Source organism: Ochotona curzoniae, unplaced genomic scaffold (genome assembly GCF_017591425.1).
Source record: "Ochotona curzoniae isolate NIBS_2020 unplaced genomic scaffold, NIBS_Ocur_1.0 contig_883, whole genome shotgun sequence".
Taxonomy (NCBI): domain Eukaryota; kingdom Metazoa; phylum Chordata; class Mammalia; order Lagomorpha; family Ochotonidae; genus Ochotona; species Ochotona curzoniae.
Window position 1 is genome coordinate 37428792 of NW_024466599.1, and position 21695 is coordinate 37450486.

The 21695-nt window shown below is 44.6% G+C and overlaps 1 protein-coding gene across 1 annotated transcript in view; it reads right to left on the reverse strand.

Moving 5' to 3' along the window:
* Positions 1 to 21695, reverse strand: part of ANTXR1 (ANTXR cell adhesion molecule 1) — a 194004-nt gene that overhangs the window by 63522 nt on the left and 108787 nt on the right. The window contains exon 13 of the mRNA XM_040994030.1: positions 15729 to 15824. Within this exon, the coding sequence (XP_040849964.1) occupies positions 15729 to 15824 (96 nt within the window). The remainder of the gene's footprint in view (positions 1 to 15728; positions 15825 to 21695) is intronic.

A 21695-nucleotide genomic window follows, 5' to 3' on the forward strand; every position in this document is an offset into this window, starting at 1 on the left:
GGTACCCTTTGAGGGAGAATGTGACAGCTCTGGTTCCATAGAGCATCCTCAACAGAAAGCAGCAAGGGAGTGTTTTGAGATGTCTTTCAGGGCATTGAGGTTTATGGGTTGAAAGAGACGCCTGAGGAACCCTGGGGCAACATCGTAATAGGCAAGGGGAAATGCCACATGGGAAGACAGTGAGTGGCAGTGAGCAGCTCTTCCTTGCTCTTGCCTTCAGCATGTACACTCCTCTCTTAGAAGGAAAGTCCTGGGCATCAATTTGACTTAGAGTCTCTCACATGTCTCTTTGGGCATTGTCTACTGTGACTCCACTACGACTTTGTGAGTGTTCTTTCCCTACCCCCTAAACTTATTATTTGAATTTTGGCTCCCAACATAAAGTACTTTTTCTTCCTTCCTTCCTTCCTTCCTTCCTTCCTTCCTTCCTTCCTTCCTTCCTTCCTTCCTTCCTTCCTTCCTTCCTTCCTTCCTTCCTTCCTTCCTTTCTTTCTTTCTTTCTTTCTTTCTTTCTTTCTTTCTTTCTTTCTTTCTTTCTTTCTTTCTTTCTTTCTTTCTCTTTCTTCCTTCCTTTCTTTCTCTCTCTCTCTCCCTCCCTCCCTCCCTCTCTTTTTCTTCTTTTCTTTTTCTCTTTCTCTCTTTTTCCCTTCCCTTCCTTTCCCTTCCCTTCCCTTCCCTTCCCTTCCCTTCCCTTCCCTTCCCTTCCCTTCCCTTCCCTTCCCCCCAGCAAGCCCAAGAGCTCGTATCACATCCCTGACTCTTGCAATGTCATGTCCGCCCCTTTGCAGGTGAGTGCTCAGGCACTGCCCACAGGACTGCTACTTTAATCCTCCACCTGGTGAGTGTGGCTGCACAGCTGCTGTCAAGCTCCATCCCACTTCTTCCTAGCAAGCCACTGTGTTCTCTGATTTGATGATCTGTTTGGGACCTTGTCAGGACTCCAAGTCCCACACTGTCGCTCTCCCCACCATGATCTGTATCATCATCCCTGTATGCAGAGACAGGATGTTGCCTGAGTTTCTACTACCCGCAGCCAGGGGCCAACACTCCAGTCATCTGAAGCATAGCATTTACTGCACTGTAGAGGCAGAGGTGAGGATTCCTGCCTATCATTTCTCCTGTCTTCACTTCCTGTTGCCCTTGGAATCCTGGTGAAGGTCAAAAGTCTCTGGGAGGGAGGCAGTCCAGGCCCTGCTCACTCAGTCTACTCTGATTCAGATCTGCTGCAAGCAATCCCTGGAGAGGAGGGCCCTCACCATACAGTAATGGCTTCTCATCATCCAAGAAGGGGCGCATTACTTTAAAACAGGAAGTGTTAGAAATTGGAGGGAGGAGCAAGGCACTGGGGAAAGAGATTTGAAATGCATTCCTTCCCCTAGGATAGTAGGGAGCAGGTTGTTTGGGAACACAGGTGGGTGCTGATGAGGCTGGTGTGGGCATGCAAGGACCGTGGGTATGAAGAGCTGTGGTACAGGCCAGCTGCTATTTTGTCTTCCCTCCCTGCACATCAACACAAAATTGGGGGCCAGTTGCCCTGCCCTCTCCTGACCAGATTTGCACAGTCCTTGACCTTCCTGAGCAATAGTGTCATCATCCGTCAAAGGGAGCAAGAACAGTGTCCCTGCAGGAGCCGAGCCAGGACGAGCAGTCATGGTTTCTGATGTGAGAGAGGCCCAGTAGGCCTCTTAGGAGGCGCCTTTCCTTTTCCACCTGCCTGCCTCTTGCCTTCATTCTTGAATCAGGTCTGGGATATTGTCGATGGTGGTTTCTAGAGGGAGATGCAAAGGAGCCAGGGACTCACCAAGGGAGTGAGACAGGAGGCTACTGTCCGAGCAGTGACCAGGGGGCCTGAGTGTGTATGAGCTGCCACCTATGACACTCGCAATGAAAACGACCCTTCCTCTCTGGGGTTGTTGTATGCTTGAACTTACTGGGAATTTGTTGATATCTAGTCTACATCCTGCAATGCACCAGACTCAGAGGGGAGTCCAAAGACAGTTCCTGAACCCAAATGTATTAGTTATCAATCAAAGGGGAGCTAGTTTATAATCTAGATTCTCCAATGCTGCATTGAGCTTCTGGAAGGACACCACCAGGTTCAGGACACCACTAGGTCTTCTAACCTGGCCTTAGGCACTGGGTTCCAGGTTGAGTACAGAAGAATAAGGACAAAGTATTTCCTCTGCTTCAATCTCAGGCACCACCAGCTGGCCATGGTGGGTAGAGAGCAGCTTTCCTCAGAAGAGTAAGAGAGCTTTTTAAAAAGTGTGATACGGATAGGTTCATTTTCAAGTCAAGAGATGATTCTTCCTTGAAAATCTTAGTGAGGTTGGGTGGGTTGCCTCATAATGGGTCAAGTCCATGTCCAAAGGCCAGCATACACGGGCCAGCCAGCTGGAGAAGTGCTCTAGTAAATGTAATCAAACTAAAAAAAATTACTAACAGTTTCCCAATGAATCAAAATAAATTCAAGTTTTCACATGCATGTTTCAGTTTGTTGCTGGAAATGTAGCTAGAAAAGACAAGAAGTTAAGATGTGGTTAGTGAGACTGGCATTGTGGCACAGCAGAGTAAGTTGGTAATGTATAGTGGATTGTTGATTTGAGTCCCATCTGCTCTGGTTTTGATCTAGCTCCTTGCTAATACACTTGGGAAGGCAGCAGAAGATTGCCCAAGTCCTCAAACCAATGGTATCCATTTGGGAGACTGGGCTGCAGCTCCTAGCTCTTGGTTTGGCCTGATCCAGCCTAAGCACTCTCTGTTGTGATCTTTTGGGGAGTGAATCAATGGATGGAAGATCTCTATCTCTCCTCTTTTCTCTGTTAATTTGCCTTTCACATAAATAAAAATGAAAAAAAGAGGAAATCAGTGTGGCATGAATAGAGCAACAAGGAAGCAGTTCATTGCCTTTTTAATATCTGCAAAGTTTAAGGATTTCAGTTTATAAGGCAAGTTCAACCACTGGGTTTCTGTAACACGCTCTCAAAAGATTATTTTACGAATCATTAAGGTGAAGTGAGGCATTTAGTGAATTTATTTTGCTTTTTATTTTTTCTTCTCTGCGAGTATTGACATTTTGTTCCTACATTACAGGTTTTAGTTATTGCCACTTTGTCCTTGCTAACAAAGCAATGGAGCACAAAATGCATTTCATTCAGATTTTCACATGAGGACTGCTTCCTCCTGTAGGTGACAGCCATATAAGCTCCCTGGCATCCACTTAAGTCCTGATGCAGGTCAACATGCTGCAGGGGTTCACTGGCCTGGCTAACAGGGACCCCCTGTTTTGTCTCTATTATCTTGTCGAGAAACCTTTCACCTCACCTTTCTCATCCTTTCAAGTCTCTGCTCTAAGACAAAAATTGGCTTTCATGTGAACTGTGTAAGCTCCTGTCTGTGGCATGAGAAGCAGGAGAAAACAGAGGAACAGGTTTATTCTTGAACTATGTTCAGTGTCTCTGTGTCCTTTTTGCACAAGTAGCTTCCTCTTGCCACAAAAAAAGACACATCCCTGACAGACACACAGGCAACTCTGATGTCTAGACAAAATCCAGGAGAGGAGTTCAGTAACTTATGATCAGTGCTCCAGGATTGTGGGTTCTGTATCTGAGAATTCAACCAACAACACATCAAAAATATGTAGCATTTACAGTGTATAATGCATTGTAGGTTATCTACTAGTCATGTAAAGTATGCAGGAGGAGGTACCCAGGTTACATGTCAATCCTGTAACCCTTTATGTAAACTGAACATCAAAGATTTTGGTGTTTATACAAGTCTGGAAACTGATCTTTTGTGGATACTGAACAGCACCTGTACTCTATTAATAAAACTAGGCACTACTCTTCTAGTTTTAATTAGCTCATGGCATATCAGAATCTTGCAAAGGGATTCTTAAAACCTGCTTCTGGGCTAGAACCCCGAGTTTCTTGTTAGCAGGGATATAGGGCAGGGTACTTGCATTGTTAGCAGGTTCCCAAATGATGCTTAACCTGCTTGTCTGTGGATCACTATTTGAAGGATTGTTTGAGTAGTCTATCAATCCTATACTTTAGTCAAGTGGCAAGTATAGCATTCTATGAGTGCCATCATACATGCAGAATTACCAGATTTGAAAATGTCTCATTCCAAAAATTACAGAGACTTTGTTCTGTTCATGGGAATGCTGATTCTCTAGAGCTTCCACTGTGTCCTGTGTCAAGGGAGACGGAGAATTGTTTGGGAGGAGATGCTCTGTTCTGCTTGCAGCCGTTATGTACCTCCTCTGGTAAGCATCTGTGCTCATCTGCCTACGGAGCTGGTGATGGCCTGAATTCTGGATCCAGCCCTGAAGCAGCCCCAGTCAGATGGTTCCCTGGTGTTTAGAGGAAATAGAACATATCTTTCACTGTTTGTACTCCTGGCAGTTAACTCACTGGACTGTAATGGCATGTATTTCTTCTGCAATGGTTGCTTAGTTTTTGATTTCTTGGCACACAGTTCAGTGCTTGCTACTTAGTCCCTATTTGTGGAAGAGTTTGTGTAACTATAAAGGAAGAGACAAAAGAAGTACTTCTGATCGTTTTAACTTACTTTGCTATTCAGATCAGCACATACGTAACACACGATTCAACTTTGGGTTCTCAATCTTCCACATGATTATTTCTTTGGTAATTAATACACTGATGGTCTCCACTATCAAGAGTGAGTTGTAACACTAGGATGCATCAGGGACATTTTACTACTCACGAGTTGGATTTATGGATAATTACGGTACTTTAATGGTCATTACCTCTGTCCCACTGTATTCCCTAAGCCCAGCTTCTAGTATATCCATTTGCTCTGTGGTTCAAGATGTTCTGCTCAACTTTGTGCTCCAAACTATTCCCTGAAAAATTTAAAAACTACACGTGCATAATCTGTTGTTACAATACAGGAATATAACATGTGAATTTGTTCATGGGTGGTAGGTAAACTGGGCAGTATAACCACTAAACTGTGCAACTGTGAGCTAAAAATATGCTTTTTCACTACAAAGTAATATATATATGTAATATTTATATGTGCACACACACATATATATATTCTATGGACATATTATAAATATTCACACATACCTATATTATATTTTTATGTTGTTACAAGACTCATATACAATTAGGATTTGCATAGGTCAAGCCACTTCTTGAAATGTTTACATCCTACACGGCAGTGCCAGTTTGAGTCCTGGCTGCTTTGCTTTCAGATTGCTTCCAATTCAGCTTCTTACCAATGCACCTGGAAAGGTATCAGACAGTGGCTACACTGTGCCCTTGCCAGCTATGGGGAGATAGTAATGGAGTTCTTGGCTCCTAGCCTTGGCTTGTTCTAGCCTTGGCCCACATGGGAGATCCAGAAGAAGCTCCTGGCTCTTGGCTTCAGATTGATGAAGCTCCAGCCATTGTGACCATTTGGGGAGTCAGCAGATTCTCTCAGTCTCTCCTTCTTTCTATAAATCTGTCTTTTCAATAAAAATGAATAAAATCTTAAAACAACCCTAAGATCTTACATTTGCCTTGTTGTAAATTTGATTTTTTAGGAGTTCCTTGTCTTGCAAAATTTCATTAACCCTTATCCTCCTGATAAAATGAGTACATCTCTAACATTTTATTTAAGAAATTAATATGACCATCTTTTAGATGGAGTTCCTGGCTGCTAGCTTCGGCTTGTTCTAACTCTGACTATTGCAGCCACTTGCAGAATGAACTAGTGGGTGGAAGATCTCACTTTGTGCCTCTCCCTCTATTTCTGTAACTCTAAAATTTCAAATAAATCATAAATAAATAAATCTTAAAAATTAAACATTTCAAATTGTGAGGTGATTTGATGCTACCACTGAGAAATGGCAGAGGGATGTGGAAAATAAGCCCAACTGTCCTTGGTGACCTGGGGAGGAATACACAAAGTCCAGGCATATTTCACGGGCTTTATTATTACTGGTACAGTGCAAGTTTTTATGCTATTCCCAAGTGTGTGTATTTTTTTAATAAAAGCATTCCATAAAGCTGTCTCTTTCAAATAAGATGAAACGTGAAAAAAGAAAAGACAGAGGGGATGATTTTTGGCCTAGCAGTTAAGATGCTCTCATCTTATATCAAAATGCCGGGGCTTGAGTTGCAGCTCCAGCTCCCACCAGCTGACCCTGGAAGCCAGGAGTGATGCTCAAGTAATTGGGTTCCTGCTGTCCCTGTGGAAGAGTTCCCAGCTCCTAGGCCAGCTCCAGCTGTTGAAGGAATTCATCTGCGGAGTGAGCCAGCAGTGGGAGCTTTTTTTCTCTGTGCTTGTCTTTCTGTATCTTTAAGAAATAATAATAAAAATACACAGAAAAAGGAGGTCCTCTAGCACTGTCAAGGTGAAGGTGTGTCCTGGATACCAGCATCCAGGGACTGAAAGGAAGAAGGAAGCCTTCAGCTTGTGCAGGTGAGAGGAGAGAAGGTGAGACACGGAGAGCAAAGGGAGAATGAAACCTAACTGAGCTTCACCAGAGACTACGAGGATGGGGACTGGGAGCATATGTCATGGAGGGAAGGGAAGAAACCCATCACGTCCATCATCCTTTCATGGCCTTGGGCCTTATTTGGAATCATAAAATGTAGTGTTTTTGTGTTTTTAATGAAACAGCAAAAGCTGGGTTTCTGTTTTGAGCCAATAGCAAGACAATGAGCCATGACCTGGTGTTGTGGCACTTCATACCTAGACAGTCCTTCTTTTTGCTTTGTCTCTGAGACTCCAAGTGCAGTGCTGCATCAGATGCAAACTCATCAGGAAAAGTCACTTGATTATTGTTCAGTCAAGGTAATGTGTTACCATCACTGTGATGTCCTAAAAATGGAGGAATCTTGCTGAGGTTTTTTGAGTGTGTATAGATGGGGTTATAAGACTTTACAGTCTAAAGTGTTCTGCTCTAAATCTATTTTCCCCATCAATCCTGTTGTTATGAACTGAAATTCCACAATGCAGCAGTATTATTAGGAACACACTGAATGTTACAGGAGATATGATGACACTTAGAGAAAGCTCTAGATACATATCTGCTGTTTAACAATTATAATTACCTTGGGAGCAAACAAAAGAAATACCCCTGCCAGGACCTGACTTCTTTATCTTATTTCTGACTTTCTAAGTTTTCATTCAGTGTATAGTAAAACTCCAGTGAATGTGGGAATTCTAGACTGTCAACTCAGGTGGAGCCATTGTTTTTGGGAATTCTCGGACACCTGAGTGGAGGGGCAAACCTGCTGAAGAATATCGAGTACCTTCTGCACACCCCTAAGTGTTTCTAAACTGTGACTATTTTTTCTAAGATTGTGATCAACAGCATCCCAGGAATGATACATTTAAATTCTAAAACTCTGAGAGATCCTGTTTAAGAATTCACAGATACACACATCCCAAACCTATTCTTTCATTTAAGTTCCCAACTTCAGGCAGAAGACTCAGTCCTAATTCTCACCCCTTTATGGTTCTATGAAAGGCTATTATTACACCAAACTTCTAAGATACTGAGATCACACAATCTTTTCAGGCATGACAACATATGATAGGTTAAGTTGGTCCTTTGATTTCTAGATCCTTTGTCTTTTTTTCCCCTCCAAATTATTTATTTAACAGTCACAGGGTTATGGAGACAAAGGTAAAGAGAGAGATCGGAGACAGAGAGAGAGAATCTTTCACCTGTTGGCTTATTCTCTAAATGGCTCCAACAATCACGGTTGGGCTAAGCTAATGACCTGAAACTCCAGCTGGCCCTCCCATAAGGGTGGTAGGGACCCAAGCACTTGCACCATCTTCCACTTATTCCTCAGCTGCATTAACAGCAAGCAGGACTGGAAGTGAAACAGCCAGGACTCAAACTGGCATTCATATGTCATATTGGCATCATAGGCAGAGGCTTAACATGCTGGCCTAGCACTAACCCCTCTAGATCCTTGTTTTTCTATGGCCCTGGAAATGTTCCCTATTTTCTTGTGAGCCTGGCCATACATTTAAAACAGTTTTTTACTCTATTTATTGAGAAGTTTTTTTTAGCATTTGTCATATAGTCGACAACAATTAATTTTTCACAAATGATATCTCCACCAAAGCATTAGACAGCAGAAGCTTTTTGGGAGCCTTTGATTTAAAATACTGCCTGTTCTGGAATCTTTTAAAGCTGGCTCAGATGCTGTCTCCCTGGCCTTGTAGGTTAAACCACTGGACCAGAGTTGTGTGGAAGAAATGCTAATCCTGATGTGAAAAGCTGTCCACTGGAGGCTCAGCATACAGAAGGCAATGTTTGCTCTCAACCCTTTACCTTCTAACTTCACATTCTGATTTCCATACCTCAAAATAAGTGTTCTTAAAATTGATGTTATAAAACCAGGGGAAAATAGATAACCTTAAGTGGAGTACATCTAGGAAGGAGAAGTTAGTTGATGGCAGATAAATTAATCTTTCTTCTATACAGAGATATAGATGTAATGGGATCCCCATAATTCTTTGCAGTGTATTCTAAAGTATTGCCTGGATCTGGCAATTCTACATCATAAAAGCTTAACAAAGGCTTAGTGCCAAGGGTGTTGATCTGGAATGAACTACAAGAAATTCTCAAAATAATGAGCTCAAAAAAAGTTTTTTTTTTTTTTCAATTTGGATCTCTAATGTTTGGCCTCTTATATCATCTCCCTTAAGGCTAGGACTATTTTGAAGGCCAGGTTCAGCAGTATCCAAGAGATACTGAATGTCATGGCAGGAATTTTAACATTAATTGTAAGGCTAAGTGATGCACACTTTAATTTAAAAGAATGGCTGTTCTCTATTCTTCATCAAATGATATGCTCGCATCATGGTAAAGGTCTGCTAGTTGCAACAACAAAATTAAAGCTGCTATTTGAGGAGGAGCTTCTTGCCTCTGCCTAGGTTAAAGACAAGGTTATACTGTCCACGAGCAGCAGCACTGTGATCTGAGAGAGACACACACATGGTCATGCATGGCATTTCCCAAAAGGAATTGGGTGGAATACTGGTATCCTTCCAGATGCCAGAAAGGGTAGGGATGAGCCAAGGAAGGGCTTTAGAGTCAAAACATGACTGGGCAAACACAATGCAATCTATCCTTTAGTGATAACAATTATTCAATGTAGCTTCATGGTGCCTTTCCAACATGCTGTCTGGATACCCCTTATTGAAAAGTATGGTTATTCTCGTCTTGTAGCATGGTGTTGTCCTGAGGATACAGTTCAGAAATGCTGCCATTCATTACTTGTACCCTATGAGCCTCCACTGAGCCAGGTCTGAGAATCACAGGAGAAGCAGGAATAGATTCACTTACAGAAAGTGAGAATAGAAGGAAGCCAACGTGGTTTCAATGTTCTCATCTGTCAAATGGGGAAAGTGAGGTTAAAGGATTTATCAGAATCGTTAGTTGATAGAGGAAGATGTAGTGTTGGTTAGCCAGCTGTAGTTAACTACAGTTTACCCTTCCTATTTTTCTAGCAGATGTGGGGGTGCCTGTGGGGGTTGGGGACAGACTCAGGAGGAGTACAGAAGCCCCCAGAGGATGGTAGGGATGAAAAAGCCCTTGGGTGTGTGGCGTTTTGGGTGCTGAGTTCTATGGGGTGACAGAACAGAGCAGGTGGTAGTGGCACAGCTGTATGTGTTAGTGAGAAGTAACCTTGTTAGCTGTGCAGTCAGCAGAGTTCAGACAGGAATGGGTGGAGGCTGGAGAAGGTTCAAGAAAGTGCAATTAGTGGAGACCAAGATGCCTACAGCTGTGTGTGTGTCCTCGTCATGTTTTCGTGAAGCCAACTACCACCAAATTTGGGTTGGCTTGTCTGGTGCTGCAAACTAAAAGTTAAGCTTAAAGCTGTAGACAACATTACTGAAGATGATATTTTTGCTTTTGCTAAGGCTTAGCAAGTTCTCGTTCACTTTTTGTCCCTTGTAATTTGTCACCGGAGGTGTCCAGCGAGCTTACTGCTGATCTATCCTTGAAGTTTGATTAAGTGAATGAAACATGACTCTTTGCATGGTTCTTTAAAAGATGTTCATAAGATATCCAGAAAGCTGGAAATAAAATAAAGAGGAAAAAAATTTGTTTGCATAGGGAGAAACTTTGAATGCAAGAAATGGCCTCCTCCCAACAAACTGAATTAAAATATTTGCTGTTCTTGTTTGAAGAAAACATAATGGTATGATAATGTGGTGCTTTAGTTGGATTGCAACAGACCTGCAAGTTCATAGCAATCTCTCTCTTTCGTGGTTAAAACACACACACACACACACACACACACACACACACACCCTAGTATCTTGGGGCCAGCACAAGAGTTCAGCTGGCTAATCCTCCACAGGCAAGTGCCAGTACTGCATATTGGCACTGTTTCATCCCCTGGTTGTTCCACTTCCCATCCAACTCCCTGCTTATAGCCTGGGAAAACAGTGGAGGATGGCCCAAAGTTTTGGGTTTCTGCACCCACATGGGAGACCTAGAAGAAGCTTCTGACTCCTGGCTTCAGATTGGTATAGCTCTGGCCACTGTGGCCATTTGGGGAGTTAACCAGCAGATGGAAGACCTTTCTCTCAGTCACTATATAAATCTGTCTTTCCAAAAAAAAAATGAATAAGATTTTAAAAGCATCTCTAATATCGTACCATTTGCCTTATTGTAAAGCTGATTTCCAGGAATTCTTTGTCTTGCAAAATTTCATTAACCCTTTACCTCCCGATAAACTGAGCATATTTCTAACATTTTATTTAAGAAATCAATATAAATGTCTTTAGATATGCTGCATATCAACCTTGCATATTCCTTACAAGGTTGTTTCAAAAAGTTCATAGAATAGAATTGAAAGAAGTTAACGTTGTTGCAAAAAAGTTTGAAATCCAAGAATTTCCCAGAAAATGCATATTATGAAACACTATCCATGGATCTCATTCTTTCAGCAAAATAAACTCACCTTACAATAAATGATAATACCACCCATGGAACCACTATCTAATTTTGTTCTATCAGTTAAAAAAAATTTTTTTTTCTGCATCTAACCCAAGACAACCTAACTTTTAATTTAGTTTGAAAAACCTGTCAATTACAGAGTGTAGACATTGTTGTGCTCCTGTTTGGGATTTATTTCTCCTTGTTCTGGAGGAGTTCTTATTACAGTGACAGAAGTAGAAGAAATGTGGCTGCAGTAGATAAAGTGGAATTATTTCACCAAGCAAAATCAAGATGAAGAGATGAAAGTAAGCAAGTATGTGATATGCTCAATGGGCCCTAGGGTAGCATGTACCTGCAGATGGCTTTTCATCCATTTCAGGATAGGACAAGCTCTGAGATGCATTGTATAACAGTTTTGAGCCATGCTGTATGCTATGCTCTGGGGATCTATAGCCTTTTCTCCTAAAAGCATGTGCTGTTCTGAAGTCATACAAGTTTACAGACAAGTGTAACAGTGTTATCAGGGTCATGAAAGGAGGCATGGTGCTGCGGAAGCCCACACTCAGCAGGGGAAGTGAGAGGTGCAGCTGGAGAAGTAGGGTCAGGTTAAGAAACGTCGACACCTGCCACTTCAAGGAAGTGAGACTGTATGTTAGAACAACTGAATAGTCAAGAGGATTCTGGGTAGGATCATGACCTGATGTCTCACTCATAAAGAAAACTCCCTGCAGTGAAGGTGAGAAAGACTAAGAGCAGACAGAAGCTATCAAAATAGTATGAGTAGGAGAACCCTAGACTAAGGCATTGGCAGGCATCCATGCACTCACTCTACAACTGTTATTGAGCAACTGTGGATTCCCACGTACTGTGATTGTGCTGGGGTGGGTGGATGGGCAGGTAGGTATAAGTGGCTATGAGGATAGGCAGGAATGTGAAAGAAAAAGCAAGCATTGTTGACAACTCTGATATGAGTCAATGAGTGGCAGAGGAAGGTGCCAGAGATTATGCTGAAGGCTCCAGTTTGGACATCTGGAGTACAGTGACAATCACTGATGAAGATCAGGTATAGGAGACACCATGATGGGATCAGTTTAGAACATGTTAAGAATGAGACATTGCACTGAGATGTCCAATAGATTCCTGCAATCTGGGATTAATGTGGGATTTGTCCTCTGTAGTAGTAGCCAGCAATGAGTAAGCACATGGAAGTAGTTAAAAATCATGGCTTTGGTGTTAATGCCCAGTAATAATGTGTAGAAGACAGGGGAGAAAAAAATTCTAGAAAATAAGGGGTAAGAAGAGACTATGAAGGAGACAGAGGGGGAAAAAACAGCAGAGATATAAGAAGGTGATCAGAAGCAACTAGAAAAGGAGAGTTTAAGGAGAGAGAAATCAAGTTTCTACCGCTGACAGGGGTACAGTAGAATGAGGAATGACAGAGACTATTGGCTAGAGTTTAGGCTGGCAAGAGAAGGCTCAGAGAAATAACCATCCATCACTCCCGCCATGGTGACACAGGTCAGGGTGCAGTGAGTGGTAGAGTGCCATGAAAGAATCGAGGATGGCAGATGTTCTGCAAAGAAGTCTGTGGCAATAAAGGAAGAGGGGAAGAGAGCAGCCTTAAGGAGAAGTCAAGTCTGCGATGTTTTGAAAGGGTGTTGGAGGTTTATTAGGAGCAGGGAGGAGGCCCACAGACAGGAAAGCAAAGGAGGCAGATGCCCCTGCAGAAGTTGAGGTGAGAGGCGACATGCGAAGAACATGAGTGGAAAGGATCTTCTCATCACCATGTGCTGTAGAGGCTGCCTTCTCTCTAGGCTCGGGGTCATGCTTTGGTGTAGAGCTGAGGTTAGAGTTGTGTTGTGTTCAGGGGTGAATGTGAAGATGAGGGGTGGCTATCTGAAAAGGGCACAAAAGGGAGTGTTGCAAGTGGAAGGGAGGACAGGTGACAGCCTCCAGCTCCTCAGTGAAAGGAAGAGCAGGTGATCTACTGAGCATGACAGGGCCAGGGGTAGGAAAGGATTCTTATCTCAGAAGATAAGTTGCATCTTGCTGAGTGGTGCTGAAGGCTTCCAAAACACGCAGTGGCGCGGAGCAACTCTCCCTTGAGTGTGCAGGTGAGAAGTCTCTGGGAAGGAAAAGGCAGATGGCTGAGGCAGTCTCGATGCGGGGTAAGGAGGGTGTTCATGAGAGTGACGATGTAGGGGTGGTCAACAGTAGGCGACCAGACAGGCATCCATTTTGCCCTTCAGATTTTGGCACCAAGGAACCAACCTCCCAGTCCCTTGCCACCTGCTGAAATTCTTGGCAGTATGTGACAGACTTTGCCTGTGTACACCAACTTGCTGGCTCAGCTGGGCTCAGCTGTGCTGGGGAAGTTCAGGCTATGGGATACTTTGAGCCTCTTTCCTGGAAAGAACTTTGCGGAAGGGGAAGCAGGCCTGCAGCAGAGTGTCTCATGGAGCCTATGTCTTGTAGTTCCCTTCTGCTTTCTAAATTATCCACCATCAAGATACACCTTTGATACTCTGTGATGGGTGCACTTTCCATGTTTGTTAACTGGGAGGCAGGGAGAGTGGCAGAGGAGGAATTGAGGCTAGTGTTGATAAGGAAGCCTTCTGTTGGAAAACTGTGGTGAGGGGTGCTCTAAGTCAGGGAGGGGAGGCCCGTGTTGACACTCCTTCTTGCCTTCAGTATACTCGTGACTTGGTCCCTTCCCACTCTCATCAGGGAAGCAAGTGATCAACAAGCACATTTTGGGGGCACACCAAGCACTGGAAGCTAGGCCATCTTTCAGGAACAGGGGGTGGGGCAGCTTCAATAGACATCATAAACAGGAAACTCAATCTCCAAGATCTTTCCTCATAAAGAAATCCTTTGGAACTTACATAATCCGACCACATGAAGATATTCTGGCTGCTTTCTGAAGCAACAGGGACTTAACCAGATAAATTCATTGAAAAATATTTTGAATATTGCAAAACAATCTGGTCTTGCATGATGTTGTTTCCAATAATGCAAGGTTTATTTTGAGAAAATGCTTGCTGCCAATATAAATTGGATGCCATGCACTATAGCAGTAGGTTCCTATTACAGCCAAATACGTTATAATACTGATAACACACAGGGCTTACTGTGTGCTAGGTGCTTTTCTAAGCACTTCATGATTCTATAAATGCCTTTAATTGTCACCAAACTGTCTACAAGGTCTCATTATTCCAATGAGGAATTGGAGACACAGAGAGGTTGAGTAACTTGCGTCCTCCCCTACTCGCCCAGCTGGCAGTTGGTGGAGAACTGTTTGCTTGTTTTATTGTTCCCAGCTGTTTCCACCCAAAGGTAACTGAAATAATCTAAGGAATTAGGTCAATAATACTGCAATTGATGCCCGGAAATTAATTGCCTGCTGCTACCACCCTTGCCCACCTCTGCCATTAAGAACCCATTGTGTGTATTGTGTTTGTGTGTGCGTGCATATGTTCAGAATACTAGACTTGAAGACACTATTGTTTTGGGATCACCACAGAAACCATTTTGGCAGGCTCGTAGGGATTCTTTTGCCCTCTAAACAAAATGGTCATGCAGCTTTATTTAATGTTTAGCTCTTGAAGCTGCTGGGCTAAGGATCCATTTAGCATCGTGATGCAATCAGTCCAGGTGGGATTTGTGCCTGTCTGAGTCCCTCCCTGCACACATGTGCTGCTGTCTGTTACCAAGTTGTTCCCCTGCAGAATGTCCTGTTACATAGGCCACAGCTTGGCTACTTTTTTCACTGGGTTTGATTGCCACCTATTTAAAACATGCTTCAAAGCCATTGCCTCTCCTGGAGTTTCCAGGATCTGAAGAAAACCAGCTCTGACATGATGAGGCTCCCTGCCTGTTTTCCCTGCCAGCCCTTCTCCCTCCCCCCATGTCCCCTTGAAGAACTGAAACACAGGGAACAACTATGCCTTGGCAGCCAAGAAGAATTTCAAACTCAACTGGGCTTCACGACACACTCTGATTTGCATAAAGGCATAAAATGCTAGAACTAGATGGACCAAGCTCAGTGTTTCCATATTTGGATAATATTTTGTTTGGGTTTTCCCAGTTGAGGGGTAACCAGCCATAGATTTTGGGCACAGAAGAATGTCATCAGAACAGTTATTCCAGGCCGTAAGCCATTGGTTCATGCCACTATGCCACTTGGTGACTGCAGGTGGCCATGCTGGGGAAAAGGCTGCTTCCGGTTAATATCGTAGTTTAATGACTAGGCACACAAGGGTTGTTGCATACATGTTGGCTAAAATTAATGTAAGGAAGTTAACTGTTTCTCTTTGTTTTTAAAAGAAGCTCAAGGCACTCTCTCAGTTGGATAGCTTAGTTGCTAAGACCAGGTGGCAATAGAAGAAGACTAGTTGGGGTAACTCAACACATATGGGTGGGTGTAAGCTGTGGGCCTATTTAATCATTACACACTATATAGCACTCATTCTTTCTGATGCTTATCATCTGCATATTCCCATCACTCCTCATATTTAGTACATGTCAAATAACATGTACCATATGTGTGGATCTTTCCATGTACCCAGTGAAGCCACTCCAAAGGATATACCATTGACAATCTCATACCCTACCCAGTGTTGGTTGATAATGACTACTCAACGCTAGTTCATGCTGTATACATTGTAACAAAACAAACAAAAGTCCTGCAAGATCTGTCCCCATTGCTATAGTTCCTTTTCTCCTTTTCTTCACTCAATAGTCCTGGAACTTCCTACCACTCTGGTCTTGTCTGGTTCGGGTTGGGGGAACTTACCACGGTGCAGCAAAGGGGCCAGAACCACCAAAGCAGCGCCAGGGCCAGGAGCAGGAACAGGATCAGCAATGCGATCGCCAGGATGGAGCCATCAGACTGCGGGAGAAAGAAAGGCAGGCTGTTCTAGTAGCGAATTGGCCATGCAAGGAGTTCTTTCCTCAGACCCATCACCCCCAGGCAGATCTGAGAACCAGAGAGGAGTTCAGTCGGCCAAGCAAAGGGCTGAAACTCATCACTTTGGGGCTCATAGCCCCGTTGCTAATTCTGCTTAGCCAGTTTTCAAGAGAAATGTATTTGTCTGTTGGAAGACTCTTCTCTGGGAGAGATATGTGGAAGGACCAATGCTGTTAGAGACAGAACAGGTACCAAGATGCCTCCTATGCCACAGATGTCCCTGTGCCCAAAAACATATGCCTGCCATGTGGCAGCCACCTTCTTGCAAGGCCTGATGCTACTTACCACCTGGGCTGCCCCAGGGCCATGGAAGGAAAGTTGAGATGCCACAGAAGGCAGGTGAATCCTGGAATGTAAGCAGGATCCCTGCTGCTGAGCTTGGGAGTTGAAGCTTGGGTGGCTGAGTTAGCATCAAGATCAGACCAAGTGCTCATATGGTAAGGAAGGCAGCGAAGGAGGCATCCAAGATCAGTTTTATCCACTCCAAAAACATGCCCAGTCCAGTCATGAAAACAGACATGGATGCTGTAGCTCGGTGTGGTTGCTGACTAAGTAAAGAGAAGTCCTATCAGACACTAGTAATCTGAGGTTGCTGATTCAAGGAAGCCACTTGAAAACATGGTCTTAGTCCCTCCACCCTCCCTTTCCATCAGCTACCTGGAATGCAAATTAGCACAGCATTCTAGGGGAAGAGAGAACAGACTGATACAAGTATCAAAACCTCCCTCTCAGTAGCACTGGCAATTCTATTTTCACCTCATGAAAAGAATCAGACCTCCTTACAGAGAAAACAACCATAACACAAAAGGAGAGCAATATTTAACAATGAGGGAGAGTTAAATAATGCGTTATGGGAGTGTCATGCAGTGGTTACCTATAAATACACTGTTGTCAAGTAAGATTTAAATGACATGGAAAAACATTCCTGTGTAACAAATGGATTTATGAACATACAAATGTTGACAGAAAGACCTTCCTCTGATATTTACTAAAGTAAACAGTGGTTTTATTGGTAGTGGGTTTAATTTTCTCCTTTTCATCTGCATCTCACCCTCTCCTTCCCTCCCTGCCTTCCTTCACAAGCAAATCAACTGCTAAGTCTCCACCAGCCCAGGGATCCCTGTCCAGGGTCAGTGGACACAAGGAGCAGAACAGAAGCCTGTGATGCTCCTGAAACAACACCCTTGGACTTGTGTCTTCAGGAGGATAAGGCGTGCAGCACTCCTACATTCTCAGAGCTGTAACACCTGCCATATTTTTAGAGGAGGGAGGTTGGTTGGACTGTTCAGGGTGGCAGAGTAAGTTCAGGGCAGAGCTGGGATGTGACCCACTCCCACTCACAGTATACATCAAGGATGACTGGAAACTATTAAAAGGCAGTTCAAACTCCCTGGAACTCCCTGGAACGTGTTTGACTGAAAAGCCAGGCAGCCAAACACCCCCCCAGTTCCCATCAAGCCAAGGCTTGGGAGAGCCAGATGGACCCCAAGGGAACTGCACCCTCTTAAGAGCAGGTGTAGGGTGAGGCATCTCAGGGCAGTGGGTGAGGAGGAGGGCCAGGGGCCTGCTGGACAGACATGGCAGTGGTAGAGGGGATACTCATGTATAGAGCAGTTCTGTAGGTGTGACAGCAGAGAGCAGTGTCTCAGAGGTGACACAAAAAATTCACAAGTGTGTTTCCAACTTCCTGTTAGTTACAGACAACCCTCTTGACCACTTGGTCTTTACAGTCCACATCCTTCACATGGAAGTAGACATCCTGCCTCCTGCATGGAAGCAAGCAGCTACTGCCAAGCAGTTGGACCTAAGCCATCTTCTGAAACATGATCCTGAAGCTCACTTCCCTCTATTTCCTCCTCAAAACAGAGATGCTTGTTGCTATTTCAGATTGTTGATCTGTTTGCGTTTGGAATTCAACATGACTTTGGCTCCTATGAGTTTTTTAAGACTTAAGTCTTAGTAAAAACCATGGACTCTGTTTCTTCTCATTGTACATAACATCTTGCCCTGATTTTATGCTTTCACTTTGGTTAGAGGAGCCAAACAAAAGGACCAAGAAATTCTGGGAATGAGATTTTCACTTCATTTCTCATGAAGTAGAGAGGGTGCCAGACCAGGTTCCCTAGGGTGGTGAGGTGGGAGGCTTCCACACGCGGTGGACTTCCTGGAGGAATCAAGGGCTATCTTTTCTCCAGTCCAGTGGGGTCACCCCTTGTGAGTCACAGTCCTGGTTGGTGGTGGTGGAAGAGGACAGCTGTGGGTCAGGGGATGCTGGGGGAATGGAAATGCCCAGGAGAAGGAACTCTAGCAGCCTGAGAACTTTCTCATGCCCTGCAGACAGCATCTGGAAACAGTCCCCAAGATGTTACCTGGTTTTCAAGACATTTCAGAACCTTTTGTAACCCAACTCAAAAGAATACCTTTGAACCACTGAACAAAAAGGGTGGGTTTTGTTTTCAGTAAATCTGGTTTTAGGGTGTGATAACACAATACACGGTGTCAGATGTTCATTCAGTTATTCACTTAGCAAATGTTAACTGAGCATCTATTCTGTGTTCAGTGAGCAAACCCTGGAGAAGCAAGATTGATTAGAAGCATTCAAGGGGCTCATGGCTGTTCAGGGAATGTTTAGCCAAAGGTGGAAGGAAGTGTGCCCAGTACCTCTTATGGGTTAGGCAGTGCATATAATGCTAATGGTGACAATCGTAATTGTTATTAGAGTAACTAATATTCATTGAACATTTACTAAAATATGGTTTCTGTGTATTCACATGCTTTTCAAATGCTGGCCCATTTTCTTCTCATTAACAACTGAATGAATCCAATAATACTATTCTTTGTTTTATATAGATTTGAATACTGATGCAAGGAGAGATGGAGAAATTTGCCAAAGGTCCCACAGGGGAAATCTAGATTTCAATGAAGACAACTTGGGTCTACAGCTTACAGGTTGAACCAGCAGGCTACTGCTATTAAAAGCTGGAGGGGTGCTAAGTGTCTTAGAATGCACATAGCAGAGCCTGCATCCCTTCCCTCCCAACCTTGGCTCTGCTGCTGCTTCCATACTTCTGGTCTAGGGCATATTGCCTTGGCTCTTTGGGCTCTGGCTTCTCACTTCTCACCTGCTCTCTGGCTCACTGTCTGCTGGATAGCCTATGCTAATGGTCACCTGCTCTCTAAAGCATCTTCCTGGATGCCAGTCCATGAGAGTGATGGGCTGTCTGCTTACACTTGACCTCAGAAATGGTATGTGGTCTTGGCCTCGGCTCTCCACTTTCACTTTCACAGGCGATCCATCCTGGAGCTGATGGGGCCAGTAGTTCCCAGCAGAACTGTGCCTACCCGGGACCCATTTCAGGTAGCCAGCTGGTGAGGCAAGCTGGTTTCCAGGCATTTGGGTTTTCTGGCTCCCAAGTTCAGCAGGAGCATCCCCCCCCGCCCTCCATTAAGAGGCAAAGCTTTTACTCCAGAGTCTCTCTGGAGGTCCTGTTGGGCAGGGGAAAGCAGAGCTGGGGGTGCAGGAAGATCTGATTCTATGACACGAAGTGAGCCCAGACTAGGACTCTCCCAGCAGCATTGCAGTGTGTGACACGTAATTCACAAGCCTTCCTGAGAGACTGAGAGTGGAGAAAGGGAGCGGATAAACAACCCATGGTTGGACCTGGTGCTGCAGCCTAGTGACTAAAGTCCTTACGCATATGCGTGCGGGTTCTAATCCTGGCCACCCCACTTCCCATTCACCTCCCTGCCTGTGGCCTGGGAAAGCAGTTGAAGACAGCCCAAAGCTTTAGGACCCTGCACCCACGTGGGAGACCCAGAAAAGGTTCCTGGATCCCGACGCCAGATTGGCTCAGCTCTCGCCATTGCAGCTGTTTGGGGAGTGAATCAACGGACAGAAGATCTTTCTCTCTGTCTTTCCTCTCTGTATATCTGACTTTCTAACTAAAAAAAATCTAAAATTAAAAAAAAAAAACTACCCAAGGCTGACTATTAACCACTGTTATTTGCCTAGCAGCTTCAATGTTGGCACAAGTTAAGTTCTTTTATTTACAAAATGGAAATAAAGTTGAAGAAAACAACATGGCCTTTGACAGGAGATGGAGGAGGGAAAGGTCTGGGGTGAGTGAACAAGGCTGAAAGGAAGCACTTGGTCGAGGGAGCATCTTCCAGGGTCGAGGGGAGGGGGGACAGCATCATACTTCCTCTTCAGGAAGTTTGCAGCCTTCTACCTCCTCTGCACCACCAAAGGTTCAAGCGTAAACTGCTGGCCCAGAGACACCACAAGGCATGCAGACAGATGACATTAAACATGCAGGCTGCTCCTTCCTCTGAGCATGTGTTATTCACTACGACATTCCTTGAAGGTTGCCTGGCTTGAAAAGCCAAATCCCTCTGTTTCCAGCTCATGCAATGAGGATGATCCTTTAGGAGAAGGACGATGCTGTTCTCACTGGCCTTGGCTTGTAAGCCTGAGTAGTGCAAGTTTGGGAGGTGGGATCCAGGCAACATGCATTCCAGACATACGGCCTGTGCACTGGGCAAGGGCATGAGTCTCGCCTGGGCTTGTTTGCAATCCCATCAGAGGAGGGCCAGGCCTGTGGATGACCCAATGTGGAGCTTGTGGCTCCTTTCTGTTTTGTTGTGAGGGTTGCCATGGGAAAGGGTGAGGATGAAATGGAGAGGAACTGGTGGATGGCTGGTTCTGTGCAGTCGCTTTGTGGAATATTCTATGTCTCAAAGTGGAGCCTGTGCTGGAGTTCTGCCTGATATTGCTGGTGAGGGGTTAGCCTGTGGCCACCAAAGTGCCCCCAAGTCAGGCTTGGAAACTGACCCTTGGCGGGGGGCTGTTTTCTCCCAAGCCTGCTGTTCCCTTCCACGGAGAGTCCTCAGTGTGTGTGACCCCTAATAGCCCCTTTACTTGTTCAGTAAATAAGGAAAAAGCACATTGGACACTGGGTGTGTCTCCTCTTTCTCTCTTGGGAAGGAGGGACGACAGAGAGCAGCTAGCTCCCGCTACTCCATGCGAGCAGCTCTCCTTGGGCTGCTGCTTAACCATCTGGGGGCATCTCTTCAAGAAAGAATTTCTTGTTTTTGAAGAAAAATAATATAGGTCCCTTCAGGGTCAGAATGGTTCTTCCTTAAATGAGGTCCCTAGGGCGTAAGCCAATCAGTATCTGGTAACTGCCCCTGGCTGCTAGTTTCTCTCTGCCTGGGAAATCAATTTAATACTGGGCTTCAGGTTCCAGCCGTTTGAAGCTGCCACACTCACAGAAATTTCTAGCTTGTGGTCATAGGGTAAGACCTAGACTTACATCTTTGGGCCCCACTTCCCAGGTAAACCACAACTAAGGCAAGGGAGAGGCAGGCTTTATTGCCCCACTACAGTGGCCTCTCCCTGCCAGCACTCTCCCAACCCCCGTCTCACTGCTTATTATTATTATTTTGCTAAAACCAGGTTGGGGATTGGGAACTTTTTAAAAAGATTTATTTTTATTGGAAAGGCAGATATACAGAAAGGAGGAGAGAGAGGAAGATCTTCCGTCCGTTGATTCACCCCTCCCCCCCAAACAGCTGCAATGGCCAGAGCTGAGCTGATTTGGTGCCAGGAGCCTGGAACCTTTTCTGGGTCTCCCACGTGGGTGCAGGGTTCCAATGCCTTGGGCTGTCCTCGACTGTTTTCCCAGGCCACAGGCAGGGAGGTGGTTGGGAAGTGGGGTGGCCAGGATTAGAACCAGCGCACATATGGGATTCTGGTTCGTTCAAGGTAAGGACTTCAGCTGCTAAGCTACGGCG